Source organism: Notechis scutatus, chromosome Z (genome assembly GCF_049901735.1).
Source record: "Notechis scutatus isolate UNSWTSFEM ecotype Mainland chromosome Z, rNotScu1.2, whole genome shotgun sequence".
Classification (NCBI taxonomy): Eukaryota; Metazoa; Chordata; class Lepidosauria; order Squamata; family Elapidae; genus Notechis; species Notechis scutatus.
In genome coordinates, this window is record NC_142025.1 from 82,772,032 (window position 1) to 82,794,652 (window position 22,621).

Below are 22,621 nucleotides of genomic sequence, written 5' to 3' on the forward strand. Positions count from 1 at the left end.
AAAGCACCAGCCTGAAGATGGCGAGTGGGACCTCGTCGAAACGTTGCCAAGATACTCTCAATCTTACATGGGAGAAGACCTGAACACATTTTTTTTTACTACCGGTTCTGTGGGCGTGGCTTGGTGGGCGTGGCAGGGGAAGGATACTGTAAAATCTTCAGACAGAGGTGGCATTTGCCGGTTTTCCGAACTACTCATAATTTCGGCTACCAGTTTTCCAGAACTGGTCAGAACCTGCTGAATACCACATACACACACACATACAAAGAGCCTCTCTCTTTAAATAAGAAATATTCCATCCTAATTTTCATTTTTATAGTCCATGTCAATAATTAACCTCTTAATGTCCCACAGTTTCCCTTCAAATTTGTCTCTTAGCCAACAATTTGGCTTGAAAATCCTGCCCTTGTTTTAGGAGGATCAAAGTAAGTTGTTTGGGGAAAACAAGAGAAAGCTGTGCAAAAAAAGAAGAAGAAGAAGAACACAACCCCATTGGAGTCAGCTACTGATTCATATAACAATAGACTATTTAGTTGAGATAAAATATAGCACAAATTATTTTCACTTCTTGTCTTTACAGTGCAAAACAGTTAACAAATTCATTACCTCCATCTCCCTACCCCCACCATTTACCATAAAGTGACAGACCATGTTTCATGATAAGTTAATTATATCTGGATGCAGGAAAGAGTGAGAAAAGGAAAAATGGGTCTGAAGGCTGAGTAACTCATCTGGTGAACCAGATGCACTTGATATGGCTTAAAGCAGTGGTGGCTAACCTTTTTGGGCTCCTGTGCTAAAAATTGCGCGACCGCACATGCCAGCACCCAAAAGGCAATGCGCGTGCCCCCTCACGCCCCTTGTACATGGACGTGCAATCCCCCCCTCGCTGCCCCCTTACCTGCATTGGGCATGCTCGCACCTCCCAGCTGATTTTTGGCCCATTTGAAGCCATTTTTGGCCTCCCAGAGGCTTGAGGGAAGCCTCTGCAGCCTCTGGAGGCTGAAAAATGGGCCCGTTTTGTCACTTCTGGTATTTCCAGATATACCGGAAGTGATAAAATGGGCCTGTTTTTGGCCTCTAAAGGCTGCAGAGGCTTCCCTCGAGTCTCTAGGAGGCCGAAAAGGGCCTCAAACAGGCCGAAAATCAGCTGGGAGGAGTGCGTATGCACAGTGAGGTAAGTTTGGCTGGGGCTCGCATGCCGGCACAAATGGCTCTGCATGCCACCTGTGGCACATGTGCCATAGGTTCACCATCATGGGTCTATAGCCTGTCTACAATAAATAAAAAAAAAGCGGCCATGGTATAGTTGCTTTCTGTTATCTGCACTGAAATTTCTGCTTGCCTTAAAGAATGTTTGTGCCTGCCATGGACCTCTCTTTAAAAAATATCCGTCATGGCAGTGTCAATAAACTTAATCTAGTGCAGCTTGATAGCAGATTAAGTAGAGAACCAATTTGTCTAGAGCTGCTTCAGGCCAGCAATTTGTAATTCTATTATTATAATAGCAGAATTACTATACCAGATACATTCTAGCATTTAATGAGGAGTGATCTGTTTGTAAAATCATGGGCAATTTATATTAGTGGAAAAAACAAGATTTATTCTTTTTTTAAAGTTGTGTTACTTCAGTACTTGATTGCTTCAAAACTCATCAAATTTGGTACTCAAAGCATTTTGGCATGAAAATGTTGTTCTGGTTTTTGTCATTTGTTTGGTATTTGATGTGCCAAAGAGGGGGATGACCATGGAGAATGGACAGAAAATTGGCTATACCATAAAGATCACTGCAAAAGGAAGTGGGGGACAGCTGCAGAAGACAAACAGGAAATCGACCATGCTGGAAAGGTCACTGACATAGGAAAATGGATAGACAGGAAGTCTTTCCCAACTGAAACAAAGGGTCATGTGGTAAGTCATGTGGTTGTTTGTATTCATCATTTTTAGTACTCCTTGTGCCTTCTAGAACCAATTATCAATGACTTCTGAGGTTACCACTATATTGTAAAACATAAATAGTATATTTTATTATTTGAGTATAATGGTATTTATACAATATTGATTTGAGATTATTAACACTTTACTAATTTAACAATTTAGATGGCTGAAGCCTTTAGAGATAAAGTTTATGTTAGTATCAAATTTTGCATCCAAAGATAAATATGACTTTAATAAGCAACTGCAAAATGCAACAAATAATTTGTTAGTAAAGTCTCTATTGTATTATTACTTATTGTTTGTACATATTAAAGGTTTTAATATTCTAAGGTTTTTTCATATGGTAAAATGTTATTTTTATTTCAAGGCATTTCCAACATTTATTATAGTAAGGTACATCTATCTTGAACATTATTAAGTTGCATACCAATTTTAATATTTTGTACTAATTTTTTTAAGATTTTTTTTTAGATTTTATTAATTTGATCCATAATTCTTCCCACTGTTGTATTTTTATACTGCTTTTTATTTGTTCTATCATCTTTAAGTAGGGATATATACATATATATGCCCTGGCAGATGTTTTTTGTTTGATATAAGCACTTTGAATTTCTTTTTTCTTAATATCCTTCCATTGTTCTTAAGATCAGATTTTATACTTCTAGCAATTTATAAATACATCAATCACAGTACATTCTGTTCTTCACTGAATAATTCTTGTTGTGCCTTCTATTCATTGAATCTGAATGGGCCTTGTCTGCATATGTAATTGCATGTTTCTTACTCTGACTCCAACACTGAAGGCATTCGAAGAAGAGGTTAATGGTGCAATTGTTGGGCATATTATTTTCTTTATATAATGCCATGCTTTTATCAAATTATAGCTAATTATTTATTCTATCTTGCTTGAGGGCCTTGTTGGGCTTACTAATATTGACATAAATTATTCTTCCAAGAAATGGAAATCATATTATATAAAAATATAATATTAAATATAATTTACATAATATCAATATATTTCAGACCTGAGACTGCATTCATAATTCTCTAGTTCCATCTCTAGTTAAAGAGACCCCAAAGTAATAGAAATTATAGTATGGGTTGTTAGTTAAAATGAGCAACACTTATAGACATAACTTCTAATTAAACATTTAGGCAGATGCTGGTCATGAAAAATACTATTATCCAAACCCTCAATTATCTTAGCTGTTATTTCAAAGCCATCTGCAAAACATCTTCATGAAATTAGATAGTGAGAAATCCCTCTATCACAACTAATTGGTATCTTAAGGGAAGGGAATTTAAATGGTCCTGCTTTATATCACAAATTCCATGTTTTATGGTACATAAAACTGGTCAATGACCTAAATAAAGTCCATTGATTTTGACCAACACAATATGTTTTTTTAAAAAGTCTCCTGTGAAAATGGGATGTCCTCAGCGGCCACCACCTCCCTGCTGCCCATTCCAACCGCTACCGCTGTTCCTCCAGCCTCTTTGTCCCAGTGGCAGGGGAGGCGGTGGGAGGTATGAAAATGGGAAGCCACCAGCTCCCACTTGCCTGTCTGCCCATCTAGCTCTTCCTTCTGCCACCCACAGTAAGTGGTAACTTGGTGTCTGTGAGTGGGCAGAGGCAACTTGGCAGTCTGAATGCAGTTTCTATTCATTTTTACTTCTGAACAGTGAGAAATAGAAACAAAAATCACTGTAATACCCAAAAATTCTGAAGTGATAAAATTCCATCTAACTCCAACTTCAGTATTCCACTGAAAAGAATAACATGTTCCACACTGTAAAGAAGGGGGCAAAGCATTTAAATTTGATTTTCTAGGCCAGGAAAATGACTTCCAAAGTGACTCATTATGACCTCTGTTATTTGTACTTTTGAATGGAATGGGGTGGGGGATGCTGGAGAGATAAGCTGGGGTGAAAAGGTAAATAAATTTGGCTGATTCCAACTTTACCATAGGGATTGTGTGCAAAGTAATAGGTTGCTAATTTTTTTATTGCCTGTTTTTTTAATATGGATCATGCAGGACACTATGATAGTTGCAAGCTTTACTTTTTGGATCATACCTTGCAGCCATCCCAATGAGATCTTTTTCCTGTTGATTTGTTACTACAATCAACAACCTGATTGTTGAGAAAAGTGCTTGGTTGCAACATACGTGACATAATATCATATCACAATCAATGGGATTGGCTACCAGGAAGCCTCACCACATTGCAAATACTCCTTATCTTCACCTATTCCTTTCTACAAAAAACCTTCATATGTACATGTACTAGGATATGAAAGGGCAATGCTAGCACTTTACAGTATCTCGTTTCCTTTTTCTGTGGAATAATGCTTATTGCACCAGAAGCAGCTCAGGTAGAAAGCTCCCTATTCTTTTTTCAGGCTCCTCTTGGCCAGCTGAACTGACTTACTGTATTCTCAATGTCCTGTAGCAAGAAGGGAGTAAAGGTAATTGTCAAGACTGCTTCAAAGTGCTTGAGAGTACTGGACAAAGTGCCATGTGGATGGATGTTCCCTATGAGGAAACTATGAAAAAAATATTCCTGTCAGATTTGCTAGTGAGTCTGATCTTTGGCTCACTTCATTCTTAGAATTTAGGAGGGCTAAAAAACTCTCTTATTTAACCAGCTGGTTATTCAGCTTAAATTTTTAATGATTTATGTAAAAGCACGCATCATCTAAAGCTACAGAATATTGCTTTTTCATTCAATAACATCATCAAAACTTATCCAATGGCAAACTTTGAGTCAATGCTTGGAAAGTGAGATAAAATTCTGGACAAGAAATAAGAAAGAAAATGGTCATACACTGACCTTTCTTCAGTACTGGCTTTGGGGTGGTAGCTACTGCTTCTCTTTCTTTCCACCTTCTGACCTGCTCCTGCCTCATCTTGAAGAACAATATCTGCTTTTGCTCTTCGCTGAGCTCAGCCAGGAGCTCTGGGTCCACATACATGTCGGACAGGATCTGCTTCAGCATGGCTGGAGAAAGCTTCCTGGCGTGAATCAGTGCTGGCCCTGTGTGAGAGAGAGTCACGTCACTCTCCGCCACTTGTCCAGACACACATGAAGGGCTGAAGGAGAGCACAAATCTACCCCCACCCTAGAAAAACAGCAGGAGTGCAGGCTTTCCACATGGCAATTATGGCCTTAATGTCTGCAGCTCTATTTTAAGTCAGACTTCCTGCAATGGTGGAAAAGAAAACCTAAATAACAACCTGAGAAAAACAGGAACTATATTCCACAGAAAGATAGTCACCGGGATTAAGGAGAGTTTAATCAGAACAGAAACAAGGAGGGGATAAGACTGCCTTAATCTGATATCACGTCAAACCACTCCCCGCACAACTAAAGTTGCAGGTGTGGCTACCCTCTCTCTGACTCAGCAACCGGAAAGTTAATGTACCAGTCACTGAGAAATGAACTCTCACCCTCAATTTAAGAAAAGGAGCTCTGACAATCAGCAAAGAAGAGAATGCCTATGAACAAAGTGATAGCAGCAAAGGGAAAAGAAATGTGTGATGCCTTCCTTGTCTGTTTTCTTAGCATTTCCTAGCTGGTGAAATAACTGGTGCCAATTAAAGATTCTGGTCTTTAGTATAAGTAGGCTTAGGGTATCCCTGAGATTTATATAAGTCATAACATAAAATTATAAAATTTATTAATATCTATAAATTATAAAATCAACCAGTTAATGTGTTATATTCTAAGGATGGGGAGAGAAGGCTAAAGAGTGAGTCATGAAAACATTCAGTGGTTTCAGTGGCTACCAGGTAAGAAAGGGAGAAGTAGAAAGAGAGGGAGGGAAAGGACTCTTCTAAGTACACTTCTAGAAGGTACAGCAGAAGGCCTTCATGAAGAAAACCAGCAGACTCTGCTACCATACGTGTTTGATCGCGGGAAAGGAGACTCGAGACCAGTGTGACTTTTTTCAGCTCTTTATTTTATGTATAGATCTGTGCAAGACCTTGGAGCCGTGGCAGCCCTTCATATAGGGATTGCTCGCGGCTCGCAGCCAATGACGGCTCTTTGAATCTCCCGCGATTGGCCCGGCCAATCGCAGTTGATTCGTATGGAGCCAATCACAGTAGTTTAGTTAACCAATCAGCTTGCAGAATGTGTGGACCAATCAGACAAGGGTATTTTGAGTATGCTAATATAGAACAATACCATACATACATAGATTCTGCTTGGGGAAATCCAGCCTAAGAACTATAACTGAGGGCTTAAAAGAGGGGCATTAAGAAGAGACAGAACTATCAATGTGCATAGGGAGTCCCCAAAGTTGAAGAGAAGAAAAATAGCAACTAAGATCCTAAAGAGCTAAACAAACTATTAGCCTATAAGAAAACAGCACAAAGAACAGCTAGGGGATGCTGATTGTTTACTAAAGGTGGGAAATAAAAATCTGGTGGAAAAAAAAGATTGCTAGTTAGAACATGGAATAAGAATCCTTATAGTTGTATCAGCTTATTAAAGGCCAGACTCCCATTAACAGGGAACCAGAAAGCTAGCTGCTCGCAGTCTTTGTAGCCAAATGAACCACTAAGAAACTTTTCCAAAGACATAGCAGTGTTACAGTTCAAACTTAACCTGCAAAAGGAGGAATGTGTTCAATAAACACAGTTAATTATATGTTATCTTTCATGAGAAATACTGTGGTTACAGACAAAGAGGCTATTTTGATGTTATTAAGAACATCAAACCCTGCATTCATGCTGGCTGGGCTGGGTCTGTTTCCCTGCCTAAAAGTAATACTTTCCATAACTACCTGAATCCAGAGCTTTGGCAAGAACATTACATGGACCTTCTTTAGGATAATCTTGGGAAAAAGAAGCCCACCTTTGTTAAGGAACTGCGGCAAAGATGCATCTGGTAAGCATAGGCTGGTCTTTGTAGTACCTTTTAGTTGCATGAGATAGAGCTGGATTTGAAGGAAGCTTGGTGATCATGTCTTTGTGACTGAACTTCATAATCAAAGTTTTCTAAAGGCAGGGTAAGTTTGAATTCTTTCCTATGGAGGAAATGTACAGGCTACAATTCATGAAACATATCTGGTCTCAAAAAATATACATCTTGAGTGGAAAAAATCCTATCAGTTGTATTAGAGAGCTCTGTTTTCATAGAGAAGGACAGCCATAATTACAATACCAATTCTCAAATTCCAGGAGCTTCAAAGTAAAATCATCTGTATAGCCCCCTACTAATGGCCAAATCACATAAACAAGTTTAATCGAATGCATATCTAAAGTTGCAATAGTGAAAGAAACATAATTTTAGAATTTTAAAGCAAAGGGTGAGAAAAAGAACCACTTTTTTTTTCTTCCTAGGCTGTCATAATATTCGTATAACATTGGGTGTAGTGTAAGAAATATTTTTGAATGATTTGTCATACATATCTGTGCATGTGGTCCCTTGTTAGAAAGTAATTGTGTAGCATAAAAATATTATGGAGCTAGACATTATTCCCATTTTACTATTGGGCTACTACCTGGCAAGTTGAATGCCATATCCTAAGAGTTTAAGAAAAAGACAGTGTCCAGGACCATGATCTGATTAATGCTTTTTTCTGAACACTAAGTCGGAAACAAGTTTTCTTAGGGCATGTCTTTATTCTACTGGTTGAATAATGAAAAGGAAAATTTAAAGTGCTTTCCTGCTCAATTCAGGGAAAATAACGTAATGATGAAACAGAAATGCTTCCTTAAATATGCTTAGTAATGATCAATTAATTGTTGAAATTAATTAAAGTTTTAAGTAAGTTACATATACTATGTTTTTCTGTGCCTAAGGATACTCAACTTTTATTCTTCTTAAGACTTAACATTTTCTGCAAGACTCCAGCTACGAATCTGAATGCCTGCAGAAATTAATAGCAGAAAATATGCTATTAATGCTGTAAGCCATTTTGGGGCCAAAAGTGGAACAGGGCTCTCTTGTTTATAAAATAATATATATCAATAGGGAATGAAAATTGTGGTCAGTCATATCCAGAAGTTTATGAATTCCAATTCTCAACAGCTCCAGCCAACATGGGCGCAGATCAGGATGATCGGAAGATCTGAAAGGCCACTGATTTCAATCTTTCTGTTGGATCAGCAATGAAATCCATGTCCAATAGTAAAGTGGGAAACTAATATTATTTTAAATGATTGACTTCAACCTAACTATAAACTTACTGGGTTGTTCTTCTATGTTTTAAGTGATACTTTCTGTTCCACTCAGAAGAAGTCCTTTAATCAGAAGTTCCTTTTATGTGGACTTTTATAGACCATTTTTATGTAACTTTGGCTAGTCATGAGCTAAAAATCTGGTTGCTCAATTATTATGTGAAAATGAGCTGCAATATAAGTTCTTCTGTGTCTAGGTTAAACTTTAAATTTCCAGAAGGAAATCACCTTCTTGGCTTTATCTCAAAAAAAGAAAGCCAAAAATAAGTCATTATAGTTACATTTTCTGGTAGTAGCTGGCATACTAGCTGTTGGCTGGGCTCTGTGTCTTTCCACATTTACACACTGTATTGGTATCTGCTAAGAACCTCCTCTTGTGCATTTTGGATTTACACTCTCAACATATTCAGGGTCCTCCAAATAGTATAAGGAAGATTGGATCCTTTAGCCATAACCTGCTTTAATGTTGCTCGATGGTCTCCTTCCTCCATGTTTTAATTCAATTTTGTTCTTGCATGTTCTCAAGAATGTTTGTTCTTGCCATAAAATTGTTCCTATATCTGAATTGGCTGGTTTGGGAATATATCTGTTCAGAGGATACCGAGGGTCATTCTTACTTCTCTTGGCATCTATTGCAATCTTTCTCCTTATCTTAGGTGAGGCAATGTCAGAAAGAGAATATATTTTCTTAATTAACACATATGTTTGAGACATTCTGTCACTAAACATACTGCTTCATTGATGGCAATATCAACTTGTTTCGCGTGTGCAGATGCACCCTACACTGGAGCAGCATATTCTGTTTAGAGATGCTAAAAGCCAAAGCTGATGTGCAAGTGTTATATCAAGATACTTTGATGTGCTCTTAGACAGTTCTATTGCCACAACTCTTCCTTCGAAATTCAATTTCAAACGTGGAAAGCATTCAGGTAATTAGCTTTCTTTCTAAACCATCCTCAATATGTTTCATAAAGTTTAGGATTTGGCCACAACATGACCTGCCCGGTCTAAAACATGCTTGCTCTCTTATGATTTTTCCATCAATAAATTTAGAGATACAGTTTAAAATTATCCATTCTAGTGCCTTTCAGAGATGGCAGAGGAGTGATATTGATTGGTATTTTTCAGATCATCTGGGTTTTTGCCAGGTTTCTGTAAGGGTGCAACTCTAAGCTGTCTCCATAATTTTGAGATTTTAAACTCAACTATACAGTTGTTCATCAATTGTAGGAGCTAGTCCAGAGTATGGGGACGAAACGGCTTTATCAGTTGTGTTCTAAAATCATCAATGCCTGTTGCTTTATTCATTTTCACAGTCTTTATAGCTTCTTCCAGCTTGAATACCACAAAAGGGGTATTTAATCACCCTTCCTCTTGTTCAGATGGCTGTTGTTGTTTTTTACTTTTTTGCCTCTTTTTACTTTTTTCTCATTTTTCAGCAGCTGGTTGGCTACTTGGTCTGCTGTTACATCCATATGCTTTTGTCATGGTTTTTTTTCAAAGCTCGTCTATGTGGACTATCGCAGTTTTCAGTTATTGGCCATTGCTTGCATCACCTCTTGTGCAGCTTCAACTGTGTCTTCCTGGAAAGAGTCTTGGTTATAAAGCACCTGATATCTATCCAGCAAAGATTTGGTATCTCCAATAATAGGTATAAGTTGAAAGGTCTGTATGTAGCATTACCAAAAACAATTAGTTGAAAATGATGGCTCCCATCTTCACCTCTGTGACAGAGATCGATTGATGCAATGTTATTGGTGGAAAAGACAAGTTCCGCCCAAAGTTTTCAGGCAATACAGTCAACACTTGCCATGATGCAGGAAATGATGAAACCCATGAACTGATAGCGAGGAATCACGAAGACATGAAATTACAAATGAGAACGGAAATAGGAGGAGTGAAGAAAGAGATACAAAATTTGGATAGTAAAATCGGAAAGATGCAGGAGACAATGACAAAAAATGAACAAAAATTAAACACAGTAGAGGCAAGAACTGAGGTGGTGGAAAAGAGATAAGAGCAATGGGAACAAAATTGGAAAGTTTTATATTGTGAACTTCGGGATTCTGTGGTGCATATAGAACTAGAAAAAGCATCATTTTATTTGAGACTCCAGAACGAACTTGAATAATGGCGAACTTGATAGCAACAGCCCTACAGAAAGACAAACAGGAAATTGAGAATGACATCGATGAGGTTTACAGAGTATACATGCATTACGCCCGAAGACACAGACTACCTGAGAAGTCCACATCTGATTCGCGAGAAAGACGATACGAGACATGCTATACGGCAAGACCAGAGACTAGCCACTGATATATAAAGATCATGAAGTGGTAATATTGAAGCAAATACCAAGGAGAGTTAGGGAGCAAAGAAGGGGCTACCAGTTTTTGTCATCTCAGTTAATTAAGAATGGTATATCGTTCAGATGGCTCACCCCAGAAGGGCTCCTAGTAGCACGGCAGGATAAAAAATATAAAATTGATACAATAGAGAAAGCACATCAATTTCGCGAACAATATCTGGGACTTGAGGAAGAATGTGAAAGTGGAGAAGATTTAAATACAAGAAGTCAGGAAGAACAACTCTCCGAAGAGAAAGAACTTGCACCACAATCAGAATCTCAGAAACTTAGAGAAGATGAGGACAACAGACCAAGTACAAGAGAACCCAGAACAAGGAAAGAAACAAAAACCGCTCTACACAGACAGTAACGTGAACAGAGAAATCACCTTATTCTCAGTTAATATCAATGGTTTAAACTCAACATTAAAAAGAAAACAGTCATTTGAAAAACTTAAAAAACAAAATGCAGACGTAACTTGTATACAAGAAGTACACATTATAAACAGGCAGACCTCCTAAAGGATACTAATTTGGGAAAAATTTATTGGGCTCTTTCAAATAAAAGAAAAAGGGGTATCGTAGTATATATAAAAAATTGGCTGCAACACAAACAAGTATATAGGGATGATAATGGAAGAATGTTATTTATAGAAATAATATTAAACCAGAAAAAGACTTTGTTAGTTACAGTATATGCCCCAAATGTAAATCAAGAAGAATTTTATAATAAACTCCATCATAAGATAGTAGAAAATGAATATACAAATGTATGTATTGTAGGAGATTTAAATGCTGTTTCAGAAAAAGACTATAAAATTTCCAAAAAAATAAAAACAAAAATAAAAGGAGACTATTCCCATCTTCTTTTAATAACATGGTGAGGGAATTAAACTTGAAGGATGTGTGGAGAGAACTATATCCAACCAAAAAACAATATACTTTCTTTTCCAATCCCCATCACTCTTGGTCTAGAATAGATCAGATTTGGATGGACCCAGGCTTAATGGAAAACATTGAAAATATAGAGATTTTGCCAAATGTATGGGCTGATCATAACCCTATTCAAATTAAGTGGAAAGGAAAGAAAATGATTGGAAGATGGACATTTAATAATCGTATATTAAAAGATAACGAATATATTGAAATGGTGAGAAAAGAATTGAAAATATTTCTTGAAATAAATAAGAGAGAGCATACGTCCCTTCAAAATCTCTGGGATACAACAAAAGCTTACGTGAGAGGTTTAACTATTGGCTATAGTATTAAAAAGAATAAAGAAAAAAGACAACAACAAAATGTGTGGAGAGAGAAACTTAAAGATTTAGAAGTAAGTAGACAAATTGATCCGAATAATCAAAACACTAGTAAAGAAATAGATTTGATAAAACATAAGATAAATTTAAGTATGCAGGAAGACCTGGCCCGAAAAGTTAAATTAGTAAAACTAAATTATTTTGAAAATGCAAATAAGCCAGGGAGGTGGTTAGCCCATAAAATAAAAAAAAGAACAAGGAAAAAGAACGATTGTAGCTCTCCAAGACCAAGAAGGGAAAGTATGTACTCAGGCTAAGGAAAAGAAAGATATTGCTAAGAACTTTTTTACAAATCTATACGATCAAGAAGAAGTACCAGAAGAACTTATTAACCAATATTTGAAGGGAAAAAAATTACCGGAAATTATGGATGAAGAGAAATGTATTTTAAGTAACAAAATATCCACAGAAGAAATTAGAAAGGCAATTGGAGCCCAAAAACTAAATAAAACCCCGGGCCCGGATGGAATTTCGTCTGAATTCTATAAGGAGTTTCGAGAGTTATTGGCGGAATTAATGACAGACCTATATAATGAAGCCTTGGATAGTGCTAATATACCAAAATCATGGACCGAAGCATATATAACCCTTATTCACAAAGAGCAATCAGACCCACAAAAAATTCAAAATTATAGGCCAATATCACTTTTAAACGTAGATTACAAGATTTTGGCCACAATATTGGCGGAAAGATTAAAGAAAATATTAAGTAGGATTATTCATACTGACCAGAATGGGTTTCTGCCATATAGACAAATGAAGACAAATACAAGAATAATTATGGATGTTTTAGAATTCTATGAAGTACACACAACTAAAAAAAAATGGCACTGATGTTTTTAGACGTTCAGAAAGCATTTGACAATTTGAATATTCTTATTAAACAACTGGCAGTCATGAAATTTGGCAAAAAAAATTTAGGATTTGTCGCGTCCGGCGCAGGAAGGAAGCTCGGAGTCAGTGACTGGTTTCAGCTCTTTATTGTGCTCGGTTACAGCTTAAGCTTGGAGGAAAAACTGCGGCTTTTTATTCCCGAGCCGCGGCGGGCGCCAATGGCACCGCTTGATCTCCCGCGATTAGTTTCCACCAATCGCGGGGATTCGCAACGGCCAATCAGTGCGGCTCGCTCGACCAATCCGGTCGCCGCGCGCTTTAGCCAATCATGACGCGGGCTACGAGTATGTAAATTGACTGTACAGAACACCCTCCCTCTTGGTTCGGTCCTACGTAACGTAGTCCCGTGAGGTAGGCGGGGCTTCGTACTTGCCTACTTGACTTGCGCAGATTAGTTGTTGTTTGGCTCCCGGCCGGTTCGGTCGGGACCTCTGTTTCTCTTGGCCTCGTCGATGGAACCGCCTGGAAGGTGTCGCTGGGCCTCTTGTTGCAGCTCCCTCCCGGTCTACCCGGGTTGGTCGAGCTGCGACTTTCACCGCTCCTGCCTGGTCTTTCCGGGCTGGTTGAGCTGGCCTGGCTGTTTCTTCCTGGTGAGGCTTCGGGCTGGCTGTTGACTGGTGAGTATTGCTGGTTATTTTCTATTCTTTCTTGATCCCCTGTATCTTCCCTCCCCTCTTGGTTTGTGTTAATGGGGTCATCTGTGTTTGGTTGCGTGTCGGTTGTGTTTTTTGTTCTTGATCTTAATTGATCGATGTGGCGTTTCCATGTTTGTCCGTCGGTCGTCTGCAGCCGGTAGGAGTGGGGTCCTGTCAGTTGGGTTATAGTTGCCGGTACCCATAGTGGGTCTCCGTTAAGGTTCTTTGCATAGACTGCGTCGCCTGGTGCAAAAACCCGGTGCTTGCTTGATGAGTCCGGGGGTTTTTCCGGGTTGTATGTGGGGTGTAGTCTGTCGAGTGGTGACCTTAGTTTCCTCCCCATCAGTAATTCTGCCGGGCTTTTGTTTGTCGTTGTGTTTGGGGTTATATGTTGTATTAGGAGCATTTTATTTATTTTTTCTTGTATGTCCCCGTGTTCGATTTTTTTGGAGGTTTTTTTTTGTAAATTGAACCATCCGTTCTGCCCTACCATTGGCCGCCGGATGTGCCGTCGCTGTCAGTATGTGTCGTATGCCCCGTTCCGCTAAGAATTTTTCGAATTCTAGCAAGGTGAATTGGGGCCCGTTGTCTGACACTAGGACATCTGGGAGGCCGTGGGTTGCGAAGAGTTTGCTGAGTACCTTGATGACAGCTTCTGTTGTGGTGGTTTTCATGTTGCTTATCTCCAACCAATTGGAGTAAGCATCCACCGTGATGAGGAATGTGTTTCCTTTTGTGGGCCCGGCAAAATCTATATGGATCCTGGACCATGGCCCCCTGGGGGTTTCCCATTCCAGGATTGGTGCGGCGGGAGGATTTGGTCTGTTTTTTGGCAGCATGAGCACTTGGCCACCCAAGCCTCGATCTCCTTGTCCATGCCTGGCCACCAAGCGTAGCTTCTGGCCAAGGCTTTTGTCCGCACGATGCCCGGGTGCCCTTCGTGCAATAATTTTAATACTTTCCCTTGCAATTTCTCTGGTATGATCACCCTGTCCCCCCATAACAAGCAACCTTTCTGTAATGACAGTTCTGTTTGCCTGTTTCGGAATGTCCTGAACGATTCATCGTTCTCTTTTTCCGGCCACCCTTTTTCTACCCAATGTAATACCCGCGCCAGACGTTTGTCTTTATTAGTCTCTCGGGCAATGTCTGACGCGGTTATGGGTAGGTCGGGCAATGCCTCTATGCTGAGGGTGGTCGTCGTGGGGGCTGGGTCAGCGTCTAGGTCGGGTAGTGGCGAGCGGCTCAGCGCGTCTGCGTGGGCGATCGTCTTACCGGGTCGGTGCGTGAGCCGGTAGTCGTAGGCGGCGAGGAACTCGGACCACCTTGTCATCCTGGGGGATAGGATGTTCGGGGTGGCCTTGTTCCCAGCCAGGATTCCCAGCAGCGGCTTGTGGTCTGTGATGATGGTGAATCGGCGGCCGTAGAGGTACTCGTGGAACTTCTTTACTGCTGCAACGATGGCCAGGGCCTCCTTGTCTAACTGGCTGTAGTTCCTTTCTGGTTTGCTGAGTGTTCTTGAAAAGAAGGCGATGGGTGCTTCTTTTCCGTCCGGAAGTGTATGGCTGAGGACGGCGCCGACGCCAAAGGGTGAGGCGTCGCATGTGACGGCGAGGGGTAGGGTCTCATTATATTGTATGAGGACGGCATCCGAGGTGAGCAGGTCCTTGGTGTTTCTGAATGCGGTGTCCTCACGTTTCCCCCAGGTCCATTTGGCCGTCTTATCCAGGAGCCTATGCAATGGCTCCGCCGCGGTCGCCTTTTGGGGCAAGAACACATTGTAAAAATTTAGCAGTCCCAGAAATGCCTGTAGCTCTGTTTTGTTCTTGGGTGTAGGGGCTTCCTTGATGGCTTTGATTTTGTCTCCGGTTGGGTGGATGCCGTGTCGGTCTAGGAGGTACCCTAGGAACTCGACTTGCTCTGTGCAAAGCTGGCATTTCTCTTTCTTCACTTTTAGCCCGGCCCCCTTGAATTTTTCTAGTACCTCCCTTAGGCGACCCTCTAGTTCTTCCCGGTTGGCTGCCGACACTAGTACGTCGTCGAAATAGGGGACCACCCCTTTTATTCCTCGCAGCAGTCTTTCCATTGGGCTCTGGAAAATTCCCGGGGCCACGCTGACTCCAAACTGGAGTCGGTTACAATGAAACGCTCCCCGGTGGGTGACTATTATTTGCGCCTCGGCGGTTTCTTCATCGACCGGCAGCTGCTGATAGGCTTGCGCCAGGTCGAGCTTCGCAAAGACCTTGCCCCCCCACCAGCGAGTGTAGTAGGTGTTGCACTACTGGGACGGGGTAGGCGCTTTGTTGCAGGGCGCAATTGAGGGTGGCCTTATAGTCCCCGCAGATCCTTACTGACCCATCTGGCTTAACTGGGGTGACTATTGGGGTCTCCCATCGGGCGTGGTCGATTGGTTGCAAGACCCCCTGTTTGACGAGCTTGTCAATCTGCTCGTCAATTTTTTTCCGGAGTGCAAAAGGCACCCGTCTTGGTTTTAGGCGTATGGGGGCGATATTGGGGTCTAGGCTGAAAGAGATAGGGGGCCCTCGGTACTTGCCTAAGGTGCCGTCGAATACTTCTTGGAAGTCCTTTGCCAGTTGCTGTTCCCAGTCGGCTTCTGTGATGTGGTTTATGCCCGTAACCTCGATGCCGAGCGGTGCGAACCATTGGAGTCCTAAGAGGCTGGGTCGGTTCCGGTCCACGATCGTCAGGGGAAGCTTCGCGGTGCGGTCCTTGAAAGTCACCTCGAACTGTCCGGTCCCGATGACGGGGATGCGGTTCCCCTGGTAGTCCTTGATCACCAACTTCTGGTTCTCCAGTCCTCCTTTCTGGATGGTTGGCACCAGCCGCTTGATTTCTTTCCAGGCGACCATGGAGAGGTAGGACCCGGAGTCCACCTCCATCCGGCATGGCTCGCCCTCGATGTCCACTTCTACGTAGACTTTTCGGGCATCGGTGGTTTCGGCGTGACCGATGGTGACCGTCTGGTGGGTTTCCTCCCTCTGGCGGCCTTCCCCGTTTCGTCGCCCCCTGGTATCTCGGCTCCAGCGATTTTCGGCTTGGCGGTCTCTGGGTCTGGGGGGGTGTCGTCTCACCCCCGGTTGCTCTGGTCTCGGCGGCGGGGGCTGTGTGTTTTTCTGAGTCGGCAGACTCAGGCGATGTGGCCCCTCTTGTTGCAATGCCGGCAGATCGCGTCGATGAAACGGCATTCTGATCGAGGGTGGCTGCCCCCGCACCCGGCGCACTGGGGTCCCGACTTACGACCTCGTTGATCTCGTCGGTCCCGTCCTGCCTGGAGCCGATGGACGTCTTCCTCCTCTTCCGTGGTATCTGAGGCGGAGTCCAGGTCCCCGTGGTGTGTGGTGGTCTCTCGTCGGTTCGCTTCGGGGGTTTCGGTGCGGTCCCCGTTTTCTGCCCTCCGAAGCCTGGCTGCTGACTTTTGGGTGGCTTCGGCCGCGGAGGCTTCTGCCAGGGCGTCGGCGAGATCGATGTCGCCCTTTGCCATCAGTCGGCTCTTGAGTGCCTGGTCCCTGAGGCCTAGGACCACGCGGTCTCGGAGGGCATCCTCTAAGTCCCAGAACTCACACATCCCCCCTAGGTCTCGCAGGTCAGCTATGAAATCGCTGATGCTCTCGTCCTGCCGCTGGTTCCGCCGATAGAATTTGTCCCGCCGGATGAGAATGGGCACAGCGGGGGCGTAGTGGTTCCGAAGTAGCGGCTCGAGATCGCCCCAGTCCATCGCCTTCACATCCGCGGGCTTCGCAAGGGCTTTGGCCATCTTGAACACTGCGGGCCCGCAGTGTGTCAGGAAGACGGCTCGTTTCTTCTGCCCATTCGCATCCTTCAAGTTGCTACTCTCGAGGAACATTAGGAATTGGTCCGTGTACGATTCCCAGTCCTCGGTAGCCGGGTTGAACGGCACGGGTGGGGTCATGCTGGCCATCTAGTCGGTCTTTGTCTTCCTCGGGACACGTGCTCGGTGGTTATTCCTTGAATCCCACCCTCGTCGCCAGTGTCGTGTCCGGCGCAGGAAGGAAGCTCAGAGTCAGTGACTGGTTTCAGCTCTTTATTGGGCTCCGGTTACAGCTTAAGCTTGGAGGGAAAAACTGCGGCTTTTTATTTCCGAGCCACCGCGCGGCCGTGGCCAATGGCACCGCTTGAATCTCCCGCGATTAGTTTCCACCAATCGCGGGGATTCGCAACGGGCCAATCAGTGCGGCTCGCTCGACCAATCCGGTGCGCCAACGCGCTGGCCACAGTATGTAAATTGACTGTACAGAACAGGATTCATTAAAACAATATATAATACCCAAACCGCAAAAATATTAATAAATGGGGAAAACACAGATAATATAAGGATAAATAAGGGTGTAAGACAAGGATGTCGATGCGAAGGCTACTGGTATGTAAATTGACTGTACAGAACAGGAGTACAAACTTCAAGCATTTGCTGATGATATGGCCTTTATAGTGGAAGATCCCCTGGAAACGACACCTATCTTGATGAAAGAAATAGAACAATATGGAAAGGTGGCAGGGAAACAATATGGAAAGGTTAAAAATTAATAAAGAAAAAACAAAAGTGATAACAAAAAACTACAAATGAACAAAAGGAAGAACTAACAAAGAGATTAGGGATACAGGTGATAAATAAAGTAAAATATTTGGGGGTATGGCTGACAGCTAGGTGTTCATCAATTAAAAAAGATAATTATGATAACTTAACAATCCAAATATTTAAAGACTTAGATAATTGGGCTAAATTACAAATATCTCTATTAGGCTGTATTGCAATAGTAAAAATGAATATTTTGCCAAAATTGTTGTTCTTATTTCAGATGGTGCCAATCAAGTTGGAAAAAAGCTTTTCTGAAGAACTAAATAAACATATATCCAAATTTATATGGCAAGGGAAAAAAACCCAGAATAAAATATAAATTATTACAGGATGATAGGAAGAAAGGAGGCTTTGGTCTTCCAGATTTTGAAACATACTACTATGCTGTGATAGTAACCTGGCTTAAAGACTGGATTAATTTGAGAAATAAAAGGATCTTAACATTAGAGGGCTTTGATCTCCAACTTGGATGGCACGCATTTATGTGGGATGGAAAGAGTAAACACAACTTGTACTTTCAAAGGCATTATATAAGGAATGTGTTACTAAATATTTGGGAAAAGATAAAAAAGTACATTACTGTAAGGTCCCACTGTGGTTATCTACAATGGAGGCAGTTACACATCCAAATGTTTTAGATTTTGATAATATTGTAAGATATAAAGATCTATTACATCAAATTGGAGAGTTAAAGGGTAGGAATCAAATACAAATTCAAGGAAAAGAGACAGCATGGTGGCCCTATGTGCAGATACAATCGCATTACAAAAAAGATAAAGAACAATTTTGTTTTAACATGACCTACCAAGAATTAGATAAAATTTGGCATGGAGAGGAAAGGAAGCTGATTAGTAAAATATATAAATATCTATTGGATTATAAATTAAAAGAAGAAACAGTCAAGGAGTGTATGATAATTTGGGCAAAAAATGTGGGCCACAGTGTTGAATTAGACAAGTGGGAACATATTTGGGAAATAAACTACAAACTAACTATGTCAGCCTCGTATGAAGAGAATCTCTATAAAATGGTGTATCGTTGGCACTTGCCACCCGCGAGACTGGCTAAGATGTTCCCGAACCTCCCCACAAACTGCTGGAAGTGTAACTGCACCCAGGGAACATACTTCCATATGTGGTGGACATGTCCATATGCGCAGAAGTTTTGGAAAAATATCAAAAATTGGATTCTAAATATAACTAAACAATAAGTAAAATTTGAACCCGAAACCTTCTTGCTGGGTATGATAGACTCAAAAATAGGAAAAAAAATCAATATTTAATCTTGCACATTATAACGGCAGCCAGAATAAGTTATGCTCAAAATTGGAAACTGTCTATTGTCCCTTCAGAGGAGATGGTCATTAAAAAAAATTCATGAGTGTGCAGAGATGGACAGCCTAACCAAATTACTAAAAAACAACAAAGATAGTGAATACTACAAAGTTTGGAACTGTTGGTATGAATGGTTAAAGAAAAAGTAACATTTGATAACTGAATAAGGTATGAAATTATGAAGGACGTGCGTTTAATTATAAAGTATTCTGTGAAATTAAAACATTAAAAGAACAAGGAAGGTATTGTAACAAGGTAGTTCATGTCAATCTTATGGGGTAAAGGAAAAGAAAAAAGAAAAAAAATGTAACCAATGCTCAATACCTGCTGCAAAATGTATATATGTATATAAGTTTATATGTTTGTTTCTTTTTAAATGTTTTAAATATATGAAACTTAAATAAACTTCATTTTAAAACTCTAAAAAAAAAAAAAGATGGCTCCCTACATTTACTTTCTGATTACTCTGAGTTTCTGTTGTTTTGTTTCACCAGGACTCACTGTAATTCTCTTCCTTCTGCATAGATGTTTTAGACTCCCAATGGCTCACGGTCTTTCCTTCAGTTCACAAGAGGTAGCATACATTCTTTTATACTACAGGTTTCATGCAATACTAGATTTAAATCTTATTTTTCTCCCCACAGCAATTTCTGGACAATCAGACAGCTCCTATGTTGATTTTCTGTTTGCTGACAAAATTTTATGCAACCTATAACGTTGCAAAATTTTGTTATTTAACATTAAGTTTCCCAGCATCTACAGTAGGATTTAAGATGGATTGCTCTATGTGCTTTTGTTGTTGTTGTTTATCTATTTTGATTCCTCCGTTATCTCTGTTTTAGTTGTCTGGCTAAAGGGTGTAATAACATTGAACTGAATTGAACTGGGAAATTAAAAAGGAGAGATTTTGTGGTTAAAACGTTTCCTTGTTTTTCTCCTGGCAGGTTTTCAGCATAATGAAATTCAGACTTGTATATTTCCTTCTGCTTGGAATTTCCATGTTTTTATCTGTGAGTATTTGCCAATATTCCTGTATCAAGTCGAGCAATCAGTATTGGATTCCTTGGATTTAAAAAATACAGCAAATTTATTTGGAAATAGTGGGCCGTATAGTCTTCTTCATCAAAAGCTGTAGAACCAGACTGCTGCTATTCACTAATTGTCCCTATCCCATGTCTTCCCAATTCCCAAGCAAAGTAAATTGCAAAGAGAAACCTGCTGGAAAATGACAAATATATAGCCTATAAGCAAACGCTCATCCTTCTCAATGTAGATCACAATTGCAACCATCCTCACCTTTTTCTTGACTCTTGATAGTGAATTAGTTTCAGTTGTCAAAAACTTTATCAAGAGAGAATCCTTACATGTCCTTCTAAATGTAACACAAAATTACTTTTATTTTCTGGTGATTTTGGAGTCTGGAGCCAGAAATTTAGATGCCAGAAATTTAGAAAGTCAAAGCAGTTTGTTCTCTCACACAGTCATCATATCCATGCCTCCACTAATGTGATTCCCAGTTCTTTAGAACAAGGAACTCTTGCCTGCTGTTTGTCTTGAGACGATGCCGAGAAAACTATAAGCCAAATCTACCTTTTGTCTTCAGAACAAAAGCCAACATTCAGTCACTCTACTATCACCTGCCCACCTTTTAATTTTCCCCTAGAATCTGAGTGAGGAGAAGAAGCAAACTTCCAAAGGCATAATAATTCTGTGAAATTAAAATATCTCACCATGATATTCTAGTACAGTGTTTCTCAAATTTTGACAACTTTAAGATGTGTGGACTTCAACTGCCAGAATTTTATATCCGGTCAGGAACGAAGAGCCAGATTTATACAAGAACTGTTAATAGGAAAAATCCCTAATCACAAGTTTTAGTCGTGGTTTTTAATGTACAGCCAGGAATCAGTGGTAAATAAACAGTCTCAATGTGGGTAGTGCTATGTCTCCTTATAGAGACAAGCACCTATCTCTTCATAAATTCCTACAATTTAAATTTTATCTCACCATTTAACCAATCCCCCCACAAAGTATTGGGGCCAATTTTTGTTTTAAAAATACAGCATATCAAAAAGAAAGTTGTGATATCATACAGTTATTCATTGCACCAGGGATGCTTATATCTAAAATTTGTTGAAATATGTCCAATATATGAACGTGTAATTAATTCATGGTCATCCAAAAGAAAATGGAGAAAACAGTGTAACTACCAGCAAGAGATGTTACCTGAGGTCTTATCCAGGTAATTAACATGCAAACAGAACCCCACAGAAGAGTTTTACACTGATCAAAACCAACTCTTTCCTCCCCATCATTTTGATCATTTACCAGCATTTGGAATACTTGCAAGTTAGTGATAATTGATCAAATGATGATTAGAGGTTCTTGTGACAATTACACCTAACACTATATGTAACAGCAGAAAACTAAAACATTAACCTGACCATAATTCACAAGAGGGAATTCTCAAACCTTGAGGCACCATTATCTCTGAGGCAGTATTAAATGAATGCAACTCCACTCCATGAAATAAAATTATGAGTTCATGGTATTTCAAATTATTACATTTCAGTCTATAATTGGGCACTCAGATACTGTGAAACTGCAACTAAAGCCACCATAAACACGATTATGGATACTAGGTTTTGGTGCATGGCATAATTAGAACGATACAGGCTGTTCCTTGCAGGCAGAGTGTCTTTCTGAAGGAAGGTCAGTTTCCAAGGAAGACGTATTAATGCATGCTAACTCTTGTCCAATTTCCAAGCTTTTTACTGCTAGAAGCAAAAAATGGAAAAAAGCCAGAATCCCCCACTGTGTCTGTCCTTCAGTCGTTTTGGCAGAAACTCCAGCCAAAGTTGTTGCAGCTCTTTCCTTCTGCCTTTCCAGCCACAATGCTCTCACTCTGCAGGAACAACCTACCCAGTGCAGCTCATCCTAGGGAAAGCATGCACTGAGGTCTCTTTCATTAGATAAGCCCCCTGTCCTGAACAATGAACTTTCACCCTGGTTCTTTTTCTTCCTGGGAAGAGAGTATTTTTTATACACTGTTCTTTTTTTCATCAGAGGATGAAGCATAGTTGGAGTCCTATCATATCGCCTAAAAAACATCTCAAGCAACCCCTTTCGTGTTTAGTTTAGACCTCCGTCTCACAATGTCAGATTTACAATCATTCATAAGATAAACCAAGGGATTTAACTGCAGGCAGCGTGAAAGCCACCCTATTTCAAAGAAGGTTGGCTGAGATTGAGATAAAGGCAGGGGTGGAATTCAAATTTTTTAACAACCGGTTCTGTGGGTGTGGCTTAGTTGGTGGGCGTGGCTTGGTGGTCATGTGACTGATGGACGTGGCTT

The 22,621-nt window shown here is 40.7% G+C and overlaps 2 protein-coding genes across 4 annotated transcripts in view; one reads left to right on the forward strand and one right to left on the reverse strand.

The window, feature by feature from the left end:
* Positions 1 to 5,480, reverse strand: part of SH2D4A (SH2 domain containing 4A) — a 33,270-nt gene extending 27,790 nt beyond the window's left edge. The window contains exons 1-2 of one of the 2 annotated variants that reach the window (XM_087945852.1): positions 5,175 to 5,480; positions 4,771 to 4,974 (exon numbers count right to left, since the gene is read on the reverse strand). In XM_087945852.1, coding sequence (XP_087801978.1) covers positions 4,771 to 4,936 — 166 coding nt within the window. In that variant the 5' untranslated portion in view covers positions 4,937 to 4,974; positions 5,175 to 5,480. Of the gene's footprint in view, positions 1 to 4,770 lie in introns of both variants that reach the window. The other variant, XM_026679894.2, reaches the window with a different exon arrangement.
* A 1,155-nt stretch (positions 5,481 to 6,635) lies between these two features.
* The window catches only part of LOC148128949 (uncharacterized), a 31,146-nt gene continuing 15,160 nt past the window's right edge, over positions 6,636 to 22,621 (forward strand). The window contains exons 1-2 of one of the 2 annotated variants that reach the window (XM_087945855.1): positions 6,636 to 6,831; positions 20,211 to 20,276. In XM_087945855.1, the coding sequence (XP_087801981.1) occupies positions 6,823 to 6,831; positions 20,211 to 20,276 (75 nt within the window). In that variant the 5' untranslated portion in view covers positions 6,636 to 6,822. The other variant, XM_087945856.1, reaches the window with a different exon arrangement.